General features: G+C 40.5%; 1 protein-coding gene across 1 annotated transcript; it reads right to left on the bottom strand.

Annotated features, from left to right (window-relative positions):
- Nucleotides 1-16,396: 16,396 nt before the first annotated feature.
- On the bottom strand, nucleotides 16,397-17,344 carry Olfr55 (olfactory receptor 55). The gene has a single exon (NM_010998.2). It carries the CDS (start codon nucleotides 17,342-17,344, stop codon nucleotides 16,397-16,399), a length of 948 nt encoding a protein of 315 aa, NP_035128.2.
- Nucleotides 17,345-18,013: the final 669 nt, after the last annotated feature.

The following is an 18,013-nucleotide window of genomic DNA, read 5'->3' as shown; positions in this document are numbered from 1 at the left end:
TTAAGAGTGCCGACTGCTCTTCCAAAGGTCCCAAGTTCAAATCCCAGCAACCACATGGTGGCTCACAACCATCCATAATGAAGTCTGATGCCCTCTTTTGGAGTGTCTGAAGACAGCTACAATGTACTTACATATAATAAATAAATAAATCTTTTAAAAAAGTTCAATGTTAAAAAAAAAGACTCAAATCTTATGACTTGGTGATGTGTCCATCAATCTGTGTCATTCTGGAATCATATATGTTTCTGGAACTGTATTATAAGTTTTTGTATCAGCAACTGTTGTAACAATAGTATTAGTACTGTGTACTAAACAAAACAGATTCCCATAAGAATATCTGTCTTTCTGGATTTGTCCTATGTGCCTCCATGCACCTAGTCCTATGTTCAGCACCACCCGTGTGGTTCTTGAATCTTTCTCCTGGCACTGGGAAGTATCTTCCGTGTTCCCAGTTATCTAGATGACAAGGGGGTTTCCCACAGAGAGCTTTTCACTTTGCTAGGGCAGGACAACTGTGGAGTACAGGGGCCAGATGGGACTTAGGTCATGTTTCTCACAGAGCTTGTCTTCTCTTGAACTCTTGTTATACTTCTCATCACATACTAATGACTGTTTTAAAACTTCAAAGGCTGAACTCAAGACAAAGTTATTCTTTATCAATGACCTAAGCAATTGATGGAAAGGGAGAACTCTGGTATGAGAGCAGATCACACCAGGGGGGAATGAGACTGGGGTCGTATATGCCACCCACTAGCAGGATAGGAACTGTGATACCTACTCATTCAGAAAACTGAAAAACTAGGAAGAGAATAAAAGATCTGTGGCTTCCTGGAAATTGTCAGAACAAGGAAGGAGGAAGAGACAGAGTGCAGAGGATTTTTTAAAGTTAGTGAGAGTGTGCTGTGGATCATGATAGTGAACACATGGTATTGCAAAATTGTCCAAAGCTGGGAATGTACAACACCAACAGTGACACCTAATATAAACATGAATTCAAGAAGAGTAACACACACAAACACAGAGAGAGAGACAGACAGACAGACACACACACACATACACACACACAGAGAGAGAGAGAGAGAGAGAGAGAGATGCCAAAAGGAGAGAGAGAAGGTGGAGTAGGGTAGAGAGAACTGATGGTTACAGGAACTCATGGATGGTGCCACTTTGATATCCAGATACTTAAAGACTAAGACTGGCATTGATAAATCCTACAAAGAACCACAATATTGTTCAAATTAAGCATTATAAACATTTTTAGAAAATATCATTTATTTTTAAATTAGTAATATATTTAATTGGCTAGTCATGATTATACAAATTTATGCAAAATAATGAATATTTTACTGCATGATATATATTAAAACAATGTGTCAGGTTTAAGTCAAACTCTTGGCCATACAAATAACCTCAGCTGCTTATCAAGTTTTGTGTTGCAGCACATGAAATTTGCTTCTTGACATATGTGATAGATTTTTCAATGACCAGAGTCACTCTGCTGCGCAATACACCAAGAAACACAGTCCTCTCATCTAATTTGTTACCTGTGATCAGCAATTCTGCACCCACTCCCTTCAAACAAGATTCTGGCAACCACTCACACAAGGCACAAATGGGAAAATTCTATGTGATTGCAATGATGTGGAAGATAACAAAGTTGAACACAAAGAAAGAATGAGAGAGATGACATGGCTGGGCCATTTTTTTTATGGTGAGACCTGTGCCCCCAATCCTGACACTGATTTTCATATAGCGTCAAATATTCCCTGAGGAACAGTCCCTGTTTGAGAACCAACAGCCAGTTCTGCCTTCTCTCTAAAATCCCATCTTTCTCCTCCTATTTTCACATCATGGACATCTCTAAGTTAAACTGCTCTCCCTTTTCTTGAATCTCAGCTATCTCTTCTTTCTCTTCATCTGGAATGTCACCTTTCCCACCTCTGAAGTCCTTATTCTTTATGCCCCATGGAATTAGCCTCTCAATTCTCAGAGTATTCTGTCTTCTATATGCCTGTCCCCAATATGCTGCTGGACTCTGGCTGCATGGACCAATATATGTTGAAATGCAAAGACATGCTGGGTAAGAAAATCTGCTCTTCTTTTTCTGCAAGTCAGTTTTCTTACCTGTCCAAACAACCTACCTTATAAAGTAGAAGATCCCCCAAAACTTCACACGGTCTTGATGACACCTGCCTCATATACTTGAACTTCTTGGAGAGTTGCATAGGCAGGTGGCTTCTCTGGGTTACTACCTGATGCTAGCTTCTTCTCAGGTTTCTCCTGGTAATGTGGATGAGAGGAAATGGTGACTGACCCTCTGCCCCTGGTTCCTCTAATAGAAATTTCTGATGGAAAATGTCTGTGCATGTGGAGACTGCACTATACGGTTACGGCCAGTTTGGCAGAGGGCTTGAAGAAGCCTGGTCATCATCATTTATTCCATGTTCTGTGCCTATTGCCTGCTCTGGCTGGCTGTGGCCCTGCTGCCTCTGCTTCTGCTACAGGAAGCCCAAGTCCCATAGGGCTCTTCCAGGGATGAGGCAACCTCAGGGAATCTGTGTCCTCCTTCCCCTATCCCCTTGCTTTCCAGGAGTGAGTCAATTACCTGAGCTTCTCTGTGGCTTGAGAAGAGACTTAATTCTCAACAATCTGGAGATTTGGTTCACTAAGCTACTGGAGTTATTAAAACAGCCCTGCCACTGTTCACAGGGTCAAGAGGCTACCTAGTAACCTTCCCCCACTCCTTCCTCATCTTGAACCTTTTGTTAAGGCAAGAAGTATTTTTAAAGTTTCATTTTAATTTAAAGAACTCACACATTTGTTTATTTTACTCGAACAATTCAAATGCTACAAATAATGCTGTGGTCCACATAGCCGGTAGCCATCGAATTCCCACAATATGACATTTTGTGGAAATCCTTTAAAATCTCTTTTTTAACCATTATTCTACATATTTATTTATTTGTGTATTTAGTGTGTGTGTGTGTGTGTGTGTGTGTGTGCATGCGTGTGCACACTAGTATGCACCATAAATAACACACTTGTGGAGGTCACCTGGCTAGCCACATCCAGAGCTTTACATATACATGACATGTAAACCAATTCAAGCCTTTAAAATGAGATTGCTCTAGATATCGTAATTTCATTTTTGAGAGTTATATACTTTACATAATAGAGTTCAGTATATAAGACAATGTGATTGACATACTTTTTGGGGTTTTTTGTTTTTTTGTTTGTTTGTTTTTGTTTTGGTTTTTTGAGGCAGGGTTTCTCTGTGTAGCCCTGGCTGTCCTGGAACTCACTCTGTAGACCAGGCTGGCCTCAAACTCAGAAATCTGCCCGCCTCTGCCTCCTGAGTGCTGGGATTAAAGGTGTGAGCCATCACACCCGGCTTGGATTGACATACTTCTAATGTTCAACTAACACTGCTTTCTAGATCAAAACATTTTCATTAGGGATGATGATACCAATCAGAGGTTAAGAGTGATGTTAATCTTGCAGAGGATCCAGATTGGATTTCCAGTATCCATGTCAGGCAGCTTACAACTGCCTTCAACTTCAGTTCAGGGTATCAGATGCCCTCTTTCTAGCACCATGTTGACACACACACATTTAATATACACTTGGACACATAAATAGAAATAAAAAGAATACTTTTTTCAGTATCCCAAAGGGAAACTTTATTCCCACAAGCACCCACTCTTTTCCTCAGCCACTGGAAACCTCCAAGTTTTTTCCTGCCTATGGAATTGCCTATTTGGGGACATTTCACATAAATGGAAGTGTAAGAATTATAAACTTAAGTGCCCCCCTTATTTAACAGTACTTTCAAAGTTCTTTCACAATATATAATGTATTAGTAATTCGTTCCATTCTGTAGCTGAATAATACCTGCTGCATTGATTTAGCACTTCTGTATACCACTGTAAGCACTTTCTACCTTTTGATTTGTGAATAATGTTTTTTATAACCACTAGTATACAATCATATATGGGCGTGTGTGTGTGTGTGTGTGTGTGTGTGTGTGTGTGTCCCCCACAGCATATACATGGAAGTCAAAAGACAACTCCTTCCACTATGTGGGTCCCAGTATCAATATTAGGTCATCAGGATTGGCAGCAAGAGACTTTATCTGCTGATCACCCAAGATTTGTTTGAATTCATTTAAGTTCTTAAATAAGAGCAAAAAATACCACCCTTCATTCTGTTTCTTCTTAACCACCAGAGATAACCACAGAACAGATGGTAGCCTATAGTAAATGATTGTATGGATATTTTTCCATACAAAAATATTTGTACAAGGATCTGACAGCCTTGTCAGTATCTTCCAATAACTCATCTTTCCTCTGAACGTTTTCAAGTAAAATTTGTATTGACCAAGAGTTCTCAAACTTTCTCTCTGACCTTCTGAACATGTCCTGCGTTTTAGTAGTGACCACATCGTGAGTAGTGGGGATTCAGCAGCATTACCGCTGTCAAATATCACCAGAGAAGCTTCTGCCTGCAGCAGGGAGGACTTAATCCAAAGACCGCCCCACTGGACAATGTGCAGAGGGTGAGGGGCTTCATAGCACCGAGTCATGTGAATGGGATATCTTATCACAGCCCTTCCCTCTGGGCTCCAGGATCTGTGTGGAAGACGAGGCAGAAAGACTGTAAGATCCAAAGGTGCTGTATGACTCCAAAAGAACAGTGTCTTACAGACACAACAGGAGCAACGCACAAATGAACTCAGAGGCTATAGCAACACACACAGCACATGAACAGATTGAATTCATATGGAATTCCAGAACTGAGAGCGTCCCGCTCCTAAGAAACTATTTAAAATCAATACCTACTGGCAATGGGAAAATCAGTTTTATCCAGTGGACTGTAACTGTGCGCATGAATCATACGTCATAGTAAGCATCATGCCCAGGAGTTGTAGCAAACACAAAACAAACTCCATATAGATTTTTGTTTTGTTTTGTTTTGTTTCATTGTTTATTTTTATTTTTGATCTAGGTTTTTTTTGAGAGAGAGACAGAAACAATATAAAATTGTGTGGATAGGTAAGTTCTGAGAAGAAGAGTTGGGGGAGGGGAAAAGCATAACCAAAATATTTTGTATAAAAAAGTCTTAATTTGGGAACAAAACACCCATGGAAGGAGTTACAGAGACAAAGTTTGGAGCTGAGATGAAAGGATGGACCATCTAGAGACTGCCATATCCGGGGATCCATCCCATTAATGACACCATTGCATACACTAGTAAGATTTTGCTGAAAGGACCCTGATATAGCTGTGTCTTGTGAGACTATGCTGGGGCCTAGCAAACACAGAAGTGGATACTCACAGTCAGCTATTGGATGGATCACAGGGCCCCCAATGGAGGAGCTAGAGAAAGTACCCAAGGAGCTGAAAGGATCTGCAACCCTATAGGTGGAACTAACCAGTATCCCCCAGAGCTCGTGTCTCTAGCTGCATATGTATCAGAAGATGGCCTAGTCGGCCATCAGTGGAAAGAGAGGCCCATTGGTCGTGCAAAGTTTATATGTCTCAGCACAGGGGAACGCCAGGGCCAAGAAGTGGGAGTGGGTGGGTAGGGGGTTGGGGGTGGAGGGTATTGGGGACTTTTGGGATAGCACTGGAAATGTAAATGAAGAAAATACCTAATTGAAAAAAAGTCTTAATTTTAAAAAATGACATCTTAAGGCCAATCTCATGATAATAATTCCTTAATTGAGATTCTGTCTTCCCAGGCATATTTGTTTGTGTTAAGTTGACAAAAACTAAGGATGACAGGAGTTGAAGGTCATATGCAAAGGAGAGCAAAGTACCTAGGAAACATGGAGAAGTTTGTTTATTTATTTATTTATTTATTTATTTATATACATTTCAAATGCCACCCCGAAAGTTCTCTATACCCTCCCTCCACCCTGCTCCCCTACCCACCCACTCCTGCTTCTTGGCCCTGGCATTCCCCTGTACTGGGGCATATAAAGTTTGCAATACCAAGGGGCCTCTCTTCTTGGGAATTGAGTCCATTGATATTAAGGGATAGTAAGGAAAAGTAATTGTTGCTTCCTGTTATTTTTGTTTTTAGAGCTGAGATTCTGTTCTTGCGGCTGTCTTCTTTTAGGTTTGTTGAAGGATTACCTTCTTGCTTTCTCTAGGGTGTAGTTTCTGTCCTTGTGTTGGTGTTTTCCCATTATTATCCTCTGAAGGGCTGGATTTGTGGAAAGATATTGTGTGAATTTGTTTTTGTCATAGAATACTTTGGTTTCTCCATCTATTTTAATTGAGAGTTTTTCTGGGTAGAGTAGCCTGGGTTGGCATTTGTGTTCTCTTAGGGTCTGTATAACATCTGTCCAGGATCTTCTGTCTTTCATAGTCTCTGGTGATAAGTCTGGTGTAATTCTATTAGGTCTGCCTTTATATGTTACTTGACCTTTTCCCCTTGCTGCTTTTAATATTCTATCTTTATTTAATGCATTTGTTTTTCTGATTATTTTGTGATAGGAGGAATTTCTTTTCTGGTCCAGTCTATTTGGAGTTCTATGGGCTTCTTGTATGTTCATGGGCATCCCTTTCTTTAGGTTAGGAAAGTTTTCTTCTATAATTTTGTTGAAGATATTTACTGGCCCCTTAAGTTAAAAATCTTCATTCTCATCTACTCCTGTTATCCGTAGGTTTGATATTCTCATTTTCTCCTGAATTACCTGGATGTTTTGGGTTAGTATCTTTTTGCATTTTGTATTTTCCTTTTTTCTTGTGTTCATGTTTTCTATGGAATCTTCTGCACCTGAGATTCTCTCTTCCATCTCTTGTATTCTGTTGCTGATGCTCACATCTATGGCTCCTGATTTCTATCTCCAGAATTGTCTCCCTTTGTGATATCTTTATTGTTTCTACTTTCATTTTTAGATCCTGGATGGTTTTGTTCAATTCCTTCACCTGTTTGGTTGTGTTTTCCTTTAATTCTTTAAGGGATTTTAGTGTTTCTTCTTTAACAACTTCTACCTGTTTACCTGTGTTCTCCTGTAATTCTTTAAAGGATTTTAGTGTTTCCTCTTTAATGACTTCTAACTGTTTAGCTGTGTTCTCCTGTATTTCTTTAAGTGAGTAATTAATGCCCTTCTTAAAATCCTCTACCAGCATCATGAGATATGATTTTAGATCCAAATCTTGCTTTTCTGATTTGTTGGGGTATCCAGGACTCGATGTTGTGGGAGTACTGGGTTCTGATGATGCCAAGTAATCTTGGTTTCGGTTGGTAAGATTCTTACGTTTGCCTTTTGCCATCTGGTAATCTCTGGTGTTAGATGTTCTAGCTGTCTCTGGCTAGAGCTTGATCCTCCTGTGAGTCTGTAAGCCTGTGTCAGCACTCTTGGGAGATCATCTCTCTCCTGGCTAGACCAGTACACAGAGGGCTGCAGAACAGCTCCATCTCCTGGCTGCAGATGTAGCCCCTAGGACCCTGTCCTAGAAGCTCTGTGGCCTGTGCTTTTCTGCAGGGACCTGCCTTAGAGAGACACGGGAGAGAAAATGGTGATCTCACCTGAGTCCCAGGGTTAGAGCAAGTATTTATTTTCTTTCAGTATACTTGTACGATGTTTAAAGTGAAAAAAATACCTGTTCGTGTTTGGAGACTACCAAGAGTTTCATACTTTTATGTAATTGTATAGGATCATCATCATAATCATCAGCATTATTGTTATATCCTGTTGATTTTTCTCAGTCTTCATTTTAGGAACATAATGAAGATGAATTAGGAACATTTGAAGATGAATACAAAAATTGCTGGAGAAATCAGAGGTAAGTTACCCTGACAGGAAAAAAAAATTACTTTCAAGAATTTTTGGTTTCTCTACACAAAGAATAAATGGACTGAGAAAGAAATTAGGGAAACAACACCCTTCGCAATAGTCACAAATAATATAAAATACCTTGGTGTGACTCTAACTAAGGAAGTGAAAGATCTGTATGATAAGAACTTCAAGTCTCTGAAGAAAGAAATTGAAGAAGATCTCAGAAGATGGAAAGATCTCCCATGCTCATGGATTGGCGGGATTAATATAGTAAAAATGGCTATCCTGGCAAAAGCAATCTACAGATTCAATGAAATTCCCATCAAAATTCCACCTCAATTTTTCACTGAGTTAGAAAGGGCAATTTGCAAATTTATCTGGAAAAATAAAAAACCTGGGATAGCAAAAACAATTCTCAACAATAAAAGAACCTCTGGTGGAATCACCATGCCTGACATTAAGCTGTACTACAGAGCAATTGTATTAAAAACTGCATGGTACTGGTACAGTGACAGACAGGTAGATCAATGGAATAGAGTTGAAGACCCAGAAATGAATCCACACAGCTATGATCACTTGATGTTTGACAAGGGAGCTAAAACCATCTAGTGGGAAAAAGACAGCATTTTCAACAAATGGTGCTGGCACAACTGGCAGTTATCATGGAGAAGAATGCAAAATGATCCATTCTTATCTCCTTGTGCATAGCTCAAGTCTAAGTGGATCAAAGACCTCCACATAAGACCAGAAAAACTGAAATTAATAGAGGAAAAAGTAGGGAAAAGCCTCGAAGATATGGGCACAGGGGAAAAATTCCTAAACAGAACAGCAATGGCTTGCGCGGTAAGATGAAGAATTGACAAATGGGACCTAATAAAATTCCAAAGCAAAAGACACTGTCAAAAAGACAAAAAGGCCACCAACAGATTGGGAAAGGATTTTTACCAATTCTAAATCTGATAGGGGACTAATATCCAATATATACAAAGAGCTCAAGAAGCTGGACTCCAGAAATTCAAATAACCCCATTAAAAAATGAGGTACAGAGCTAAACAAAGAATTCTCAACTGAGGAATACCGAATGGCTGAGAAGCACCTGAAAAAAATGTTCAACATTCTTAATCATCAGAGAAATACAAAGCAAAACAACCCCGAGATTCCACCTCACACCAGTCAGAATGGCTAAGATCAAAAATTCAGGTGACAGCAGATGCTGGCGAGGATGTGGAGAAAGAGGAACACTCCTCCATTGCTGGTGGGATTGCAAGCTTGTATAACCACTCTGGAAGTCAGTCTGGCGGTTCCTCAGAAAATTGGACATAATACTACCAGAAGATCCAGCAATACCTCTCATGGGCATATACCCAGAAGAAGTTCCAACTGGTAATAAAAACACATGCTCCACTATGTTCATAGCAGCCTTATTTATAATAGCCAGAAGCTGGAAAGAGCCCAGATGTCCCTCAACAGAAGAATCGATACAGAAAATGTGGTTCATTTACACAATGGAGTACTACTCAGCTATTAAAAACAATGGATTTATTATATTCTTGGACAAATGGATGTGCGTGGAGGATATCATCCTTAGTGAGGTAACCCAATCACAAAATAATTCATTAGATATGCACTCACTGATAAGTGGATATTAGCCCAGAAACTTAGAATATCCAAGATACGACTTTCAAAACACAAGAAAATCAAGAAGAGGGAAGACTAACCTGTGGATACTTCATTCCTCCTAAGAATAGGGATTAAAATACCTATGAAAGAAGTTACAGAGACAAAGTTTTGAGCTAAGATGAAAGGATGGACTATCCAGAGACTACCCCACCCTGGGATCCATCGCATAATCAGCCACCAAACCCAGACACTATTGCATAGGCCAGCAAGATTTTGCTGAAGGGACCCTGATATAGCTGTCTTGTATGAGGCTATGCCAGTGCCTGACAAATACAGAACTGGATGCTCACAGTCATCTATAGGATGAAACACAGGGCCCCTAATGGAGAAGCAAGAGAATGAAACCAAGGAGCTGAAGGGGTCTGCAACCCTATAGGTGGAACAACAATATGAACTAACCAGTACCCCCAGAGCTCGTATCTCTAGCTGCATATGTAGCAGAAGATGGCCTAGTGATACTGGGAAGAGAGGCTCCTTGGTATTGCAACCTTTATATGCCCCAGTACAGGGTAATGCCAGGGCCAAGAAGCCGGTGTTGGTGGGTAGGGGAGCAGGGCAGAGGGAGGGTATCCAAATCATTCAACAAATATTTGGGAGCCTACCATGTGCTACCAAAAAGCAATTGACCAAATAAACAAGTCCCTTACACCTCAATAGTCCACTAATAAGAAATATACAATATCTAGCGAACATAGAGAAGCCACATGACAATATGAACATAGAGGAAAGTAAACACTAAGAGAAAGAGTACATAGCAGGAACTGCTGCTGAGTGGAGTGTGGCTAGAAAAGTTCTCTCATATATTCTCAGAAAGCTTTAAGAAGTGAAGCCTTGTAGACACGCTTTGAAAAGAAATGCAATCTTGATTTGCACAGGAGTGGTATGTAAGGTAAAGGAAAGGAGTGATAATGTTCAAAAGTAGAGCTGGATTTATGTTTTCTCAGATAGAGTGAGGGGCGGGGACAATAATAAGGATATTTAAGAGTCTAAGGAAACAGCTGAGCAGTTTAAAAAATTAGCAATAAAAGCACAAGGACTGTGGTTTGACCTCCAAAAACCCACATAAAATTTTTATGTGGGTGGTAGCCTACATTAATTCTAGCACTAGAAGATTAAGACATGAAATCCCCAAAGCAAGATGACATTAGCTTTATCAGGGAACTCTAGGTCAAAATGGGGACCTTTGACTTAAAAGTTTTGCTAGATTTGACCTAAAAGATGTGCTAGGAGAAAGGTGGCAAAGCAATTGTGGGAGTAGCCAACCAATGACTGGTCCAACTTGAGATTCATGCCATGAGAGAGCACCTACTAACACTGTCTGGAGGGCCAGAAACAAGAGGCTAGTTAGCCCAGAGACCTAGGATAGAACCAAACATGATTTACAACAGAAGAAGGAGGAGGAGGAAGCAGGAAGAGGAGAACAAGAAGAACAAGAGCAAGCACAACAACAAAAAGAAAAAGAAAAAGAAGGAGGAGGAGGAACAAGAACAGCAAGACAAAGAACAACAAGACAAGAACAAGAGCAACAAGAACAAGAAGAAAACAACAAGAACGAGAGTAACAAGAAGAGGAAAAAGGAGAAGAAGGAGGAGGGGAAGGAAGAGGAGGAGGAGGAGGAGGAGGAGGAGGAGGAGGAGGAGGAGAAGAAGAAGAAGAAGAAGAAGAAGAAGAAGAAGAAGAAGAAGAAGAAGAAGAAGAAGAAGAAGAAGAAGAAGAAGAAGAAGAATGAAATAATGTCTAATGTCATTCTGATAGACTTGTAGACTTGGGCACCTCTGGGACCATGAGAGGCAGCCTTGTTTCTGGTTGAGGTAGGTTCAAAACCCCAGTGACCTAGCAAGGATGATCCTGCAAGAAGAATGGGCACTCCATTCTCATATCCTCCGTGGCATCCAGCAGTATCTGGGGTGTCCAAAAGCTTGAGAATCTGTCATCCTCGGCCTTTGTGCAGTCTGGGACCCCTGAGCCAACTCCAGCAGTTCCTTGGGGACCACAGACTGTGCTTCCCCACCCCTGGAGTGGGGTCCTGTGGCTTCTCATAGCCTGATGCCTGCCTGACATGAGGAAGGAGCAGTCAAAACTTCTCGAATTCCACCTCATCCAGCAGCCCGGATGCAGGCCACCATTTAACCTACAGGCACTAATTGTAAGTTCACCCAGCAACAGATGCAGAGATGGAAACAGAATCAGAGAACCACAATGAAACATTAAGTTGAGCTTGGAGGACCCTATAGAAGAGGGGAAGAAAGCCAGAGAGATCAAGGACACAACAACAACAACAACAACAACAACAACAAAACCCCCCCACAGAATCAACTAATCAGGGCACATAGGGACTCTCAGAGACTGAACTGTTAACCAGAGAGCCTATACCTAGGCCCTCTTCACCTATATTACAGTTATGTAGTTTGGTCTTCTTGTGAGACTCCTAACAGAGAGAGCAGGGGCTGTCTCTGACTCTGTTGCCTGACTTTGGGACCCTTTCCATTTACTGGACTGCCTTGTCTAGCCTCAATGTGGAGAAGGTCCCTAGTCTTACTACAACTTGATATGCCATGTTTGATTGGTATTCATGGAAGGCCTGCCCTTTGCTAAAAAGATATGGAAGAGTGAATGCCAGGAGCGGGAAATGGAAGAGGGACTGGGAGAAAATGAGGGAGAGGAAACCATAGTAAAGATGTAAAGGAAAAAGAAAGAGAGGGGAAGGGAGGGAAGGAGGGAGAAAGGGAGGGAGGGAGGGAGGGAGGGAGGGAGGGAGGGAGGGAGGGAGGGAGGGAGGGAAGGAGGGAGAGAGAGAGAGAAGAAGAAGAAGAAGAAGAAGAAGAAGAAGAAGAAGAAGAAGAAGAAGAAGAAGAAGAGAAGAGAAGAGAAGAGAAGAGAAGAGAAGAGAAGAGAAGAGAAGAGAAGAGAAGAGAAGAGAAGAGAAGAGAAGAGAAAAAGAGAGATGAAAGGCCAAGAAGAAAAACACTTAAAACTTAAGGCAATGTATGTGAGATATATGTCAGCATTCAATAATTATTAACTAGCTCAACATCCTTATAAATTAGAGAACTGTATAATAAAACCAGACACACAAAGTTAAATGGTAAAAAAGCAAAACAAAACAAAAATTTGAAAAAACAGGCTATGCTGGAAAAGAACTTGAAAAGGGTAAGAATCCCTATATATTTGATTTAAAGCTATATCTGATGTAGGTGATATAAAACTATATCTGATGAGACAACCAAGGAGGAAGGAATTTCAAAGCAGTAAAAGATGGAATTGTTTCTATGGTTACATTTTCTCTACTGTATAAACTGAACCAATATTTGTACAACAGTACAATGAATTTATCCATCATTTTCACTTATAAATACCAGTAGTGTGAAGAATCTCTTTTTACCCGGATGTAGAAAGTATATGTAAGGAAATGATCTGAAGAAATGGGGAATCTCATTCATAGGCAATATTTAAGCCAGATCAGCATGGCTCAAGCATGGATTTGCCGTGGTTTTGAAGGACAATAAGGATTCTCACAGTAAATACACAAGCCAACATTCTGGATGGTTTAGTATTATTGGACAATTGATCACAAGTATCATTCTGGTACTCTTTGAAGGAGGAGCAAAGCAAGCAAACATTCTGATCTTACAAAATTTGTGAGCAATTATAAATTAGTCTGAGGCATCCATTGCCCAAGTCATATTGGACAGTCATCTATTATCCACAATGCCTATTCATATAGATAACAGTACAGTCAAGAACCACATGAGTCTTTGGTTTAGAAAATGAAAAACTCAGAAGATTATAAGTCATTGCAGTAATTTGTTACTGTTATTCTGATAAATGGACATATTGCCAAACTGCTTCTATTTGTGCTTTATACATAGATTCATGCTTCTCTCAACTTTGGCTGGAGAACTAATTTTTTCAACAATTTCTATAACAACTCAAACTACTTATAATCAGTGACTTCTGAATGCTCAACATTACACAGGGCATGTATATCACCTGCTCTCTCCTCAAAAGGTCCGGGGGCAGGTGAAATATGAGTTAGAGGGTGTAGAGGAGTTCTATAAAATGCTGCCTACTGGACATGATACAATTGATGTACACATGGACTCACTGAAGCTAGAGTTCCCAGCACAAGGTCAAGCCAACAAGATTAATCAATACTCTGACAGGTAGCAGTAATGACAAGATGACTTACCAAAAGGAGGAGCAGAAGAAGGAGAAGGAATAGGAAGAGGGGACTATGTTAGGCTAAGTTAAAGAGGAATGGGAGGGAGGAATTAGGAGTAGATAATTTTGAGATGCATTACACACATGTATGAATTAGCCGAATAATAAAATGGAAACTAAAACTAAAAAGGAGAGGAGAAGAAATCGAAGAATCTGATTTACTTCATTCTTGAGGAAGTGAAACATATTAGCTCAAGTCATAGAAGATACTGACAAATTCCTCAGAAATAAAATCTTACTTAAAATCATGACAGACTCTGCTTTGAGATCTTTCATTAGTGTTCCAATGATACATGTGCCCATGCATCTTGGGGCTGCACATATCCATATGTGCTGTTAAACACTGAGACATAGGACTACAGACTGTGGATAAGAAGAAGTTTGGAATTGGTTCCCATAAAACCTTTAATATCATTGCATGGAATACACTGAATTTTTTTTTAAAGATGTGTAGTAAGAAAAGACATGTGAACTGATATTTTGTGCTCTTTAACATATCATGCATCTTTGGAGCAACAGTTTGACCTATTGCTTCATGACTCTGATGGAAGATTTTATTTGTCCTGTTCCTGCTTTGAGAGTCAATAATAATGAGTTGCCTGATCAGTTAGAAAGAATGAAAAACCAGAAGAAGGATGGACAGCACATATTCTGCAAAGAGATTTGCTTGGGTTTCCAGGTTTTAGGTGACACTCTTCCACTTGCTTCCAGCTTCACTCCATGACCAAATATTTCCATTGCTCACATAGTAGAGAAAGACTGGATTCATACTTTAGAAGTAGTGATATGTAGTGGGACTTTTAAAATTTTGATCCATATATGAAAATGTCTATTTTAACAAATTAAAATATCATCCTGAAGTCCATCTTTGTGGAGAAACTAGTCATCGTTTAGACTGTAGAACCATGACCTAAACTTCCATCCTGGGCCCTGCAGTCTTGGTTCAATAGAGCTACCTGCTGGTTTCTGTACTCTTAACAGATAATATCTCACGATTGGAATTTTACTTGAATTAACAATAAAGAAATCTATGTCTGCTTATAGGTATTCAAGATTCACACATAATTTTCTCAATTTCTTCTGAGAATCTGCTTATTGCTCTTTTCCTGTCTTTGCCTCTACCTCAGCCTACCTGGCCCTCTCCCTTCATCTCTGCCCCTCCATCTCTACCCCTCCATCTCTGCCCCTCCATCTCTGCCCCTCCATCTCTGCCCCTCCATCTCTCCCCCTCATTCTGTGTACTTCTTTGATTAGCTAGAGTATCTCACTGAACCTACCCTGAACTGAACCCTGGTTTAGCTAAATTGACTGGCCAGCAAGCTCCATTAATGTATCCTCATGTCTGTTGCCGCCCCCTCCAATGATGAGATGACAAGTACATACAGCTATTCGCAGAATGTATGTAGATGCTAGTGATGTAACTCAGGTCCTGATGCTGGTGCAGCATGAGGTACTTACCAACTGAGCCCTATGTTTAGTCTTCACTAATTGAGCCAGACTACCTAGCCAGTGAGCACCAGGGAACTTCCTGTCCCAGCTCCACTCTGTGAGCACTGAGGTTTAAAGTTGCACTCTGCCACACATGGCCTTTTTTTTAAGTGGATATTAAGATCCAAATTGAGGTCCTTTACCTGCATATAACAAGCACTTTACCCATTAAGTCATTTTCCCAGTACTTGTTTATTGCTTTTTCTAACTTCTATTGTATACATCTTGACAATTCTAAAACTTGGGGTATTTTGTCTTCCTTTGTTATAATCAAAGGGTAGTCTCTGGTCAACTTAGGGATTTCTTTGAGACAGGGTGTCTCTGTGTATCCGTGGTTGTCCTGGATCTTTCTCTGTAGGCCAGGCTGACCTTGAACTCAAAGATTCACCTGCCTGTCTTTCCCGAGCTCTGGGATTAAAAGCGTGCAAGGCCACTGCCTGGCTCATCTTTAGTTGCCAAGGACCAGCCTGAGCTTGGAGAGAGGTTTTGAGGAAGGGGTATCTGGGAGCAGCAAAACAAACAACTCAAAGTCAAATCGTGGGTACAAACTGGCAGCCTATGCTCTGTTCAAGACAGACTTGTATCCTGCTTTCTCTCTGTTCTGCTTTCTTTCTCTCTGGTCTGCTTTCTCTGGACATCTCTGGACACACACACACACACATATATATTTGTGTGTGTGTATATATATGTGTGTGCGTGTATATATGTATATATATGTGTGTATGTATATGTATATATATATATATATATATATATATATATATATACATGATTATGACTACCTAGTATCAGCAAACAAAATATATCATGAAGTCTTCAATTTCTTGATGAATTGTGGGTATTTTTGTAATGGACTGAATCTTTGGAAGCAGAGGGTAGAAAGTGTTCTCCTAGTAAATACCTAAACCGCCATTATGGTTCATTCATATTGTAACGCTTGAGTCCACCTGAGAAATATTTAAGACAATTTGAGTACTCAAAATATTTCCTGTAGCATGTTGGAATAGTCAAATATGATTTTCTCTGTATTGTCTCAGATTGATTTCCACTTGCAAATAAATTCCAGATAGTAACACTTTCATGTACACTTACATATGACTACAAAAGTTTCACCAACATGAAAATATCATAAGTAAGCAGATAGTGATGAAGTATTGTCCGAAACAGTAAAATTCAGTAAAACAATTTAATTATCCTTAAGAATTTTCTTATAGGTTATTAAATTTTCTCTGGATAGAGTTTACTTAGGAAGATCTTCTTCATGGCATTCTTTAGCTCCTTGTTCCTGAGACTGAAGATGATGGGACTAAGGAAGGGGGTGAGGACTGTGTAGGTGATGCCCATCAGAGTATCTCCTTCCAGAGACTTGGGGCCCTTAGGCTTGAGGTAAATGACAGAAGCAAAGCCATAATGTACAACCACCACTGTGAGGTGGGATGCACATGTGGAGAAAGCCTTGTGCCGACCCTCAGCTGATGGTATCTTCAAGATGGTAACCACAATGAAGGCATATGAGAGGAGGATGAGGAGAAAGCAGCCCAGGAGGGCTGTGATGCACACTATTTCTACACCCTTTGCCACCTCCAGTACATTCTCTCCACATGCCAACTTCAATAGAGGTGGAACATGACAAGTAAAATGGTGGATCTCATTGGGTCCACAGAATGTGAGGTTGAAAATGGCTGTCGTCACCACTGTCCCCATGAATGATCCACCAACCCAGGACCAGGCTACCAGGCAGGCACAGCCACGGGGGCTCATGAGCACATTGTATCTCAGTGGGTGACAGATGGCCACGTAGCGGTCATAACCCATGACAGTGAGTAGAAAGGAATGGGTGAAGCCAAATGTGAAGGAGAAGAACATCTGGCTGGCACAGGCCAGAAAGGCGATGGAGTGAAGTGTGGTGAGCAGGTCAGCCAACATGCGTGGGATGATGGCAAAGGTGTAGAAAATCTCAGAGATGGAGAGGGCACACAGGAAGAGGTACATGGGTGTGTGGAGACTGTGTTCACTCCAGATGGTGGTCATGATGAGCAGGTTGCCTAGCAGAGTGAAGAGGTACATGAGCAGGAACAGCAGGAAGAACATCAGCTGAAGATGAGGGAAGGTAGAGAAGCCAATGAGGATGAACTCTGACACAAAGGTGTAATTTAGCCCCAACATGACAGCCATATCTGAAAGGGATGAAGGAATATCACTCACTAATTCGGATCATGGTATGCTAGTGTGTGCATATGTGTGCATGTGTGTGGTGTTATGCAAGTGTTGGGGGTGACCTCCATTGCCTGTTGCTCATGTAGGGTAGCCAGAAGAGGTCACAGAGTAGCCTCTATTAAATCCTTTGAAGCAGGACCTTTCCCCAAACCTGGATCTCAAGCTTTATTAGCTAGACTGGGAGCCAGGAATTTACAAGAGTCTCCTGTCTCTGTTCTTCTCTGTGCTACAAGCTACAGGAGTGCACAGGATCCCTGACATGTTATGTAGGGCTAGGATTTAAACACTGGCTCCTGTGCTTACAAAATAAGTATTCTTAACTATTGAGCTATCTTTCCAGCCACATAGCTTCATTTTTTTTAATAGCCATACAATACTTTCACATGTGGACACACTTCCCCAGTTAGTGGACATTTGAGTTGTCTGTCTTGCTTCTGTAAATAAATGGTTCATTAGTGTACATATTCATAAAAATCTAAAGCATATGAAAATTTGCTAAGGTCTGGGACAAAAGCCATGACTAATAATGGGTACTGAATTTATTTTGGAAGTATAAAAATAATCTGTTACTAAACAGAAGCAATAAATTCTATGACATCACAATTATGCTTATTACCA

The sequence above is a fragment of the Mus musculus genome, chromosome 17, assembly GCF_000001635.26.
Source record: "Mus musculus strain C57BL/6J chromosome 17, GRCm38.p6 C57BL/6J".
In the NCBI taxonomy this organism is placed as follows: domain Eukaryota; kingdom Metazoa; phylum Chordata; class Mammalia; order Rodentia; family Muridae; genus Mus; species Mus musculus.
This window is presented reverse-complemented; position numbering and strand designations above follow the sequence as displayed.

Coding starts and splice junctions, on each gene's coding strand:
- Olfr55 (NM_010998.2), bottom strand. CDS start 17,344: ATGTTGGGGCTAAATTACACCTTTGTGTCAGAGTTCATCCTCATTGGC.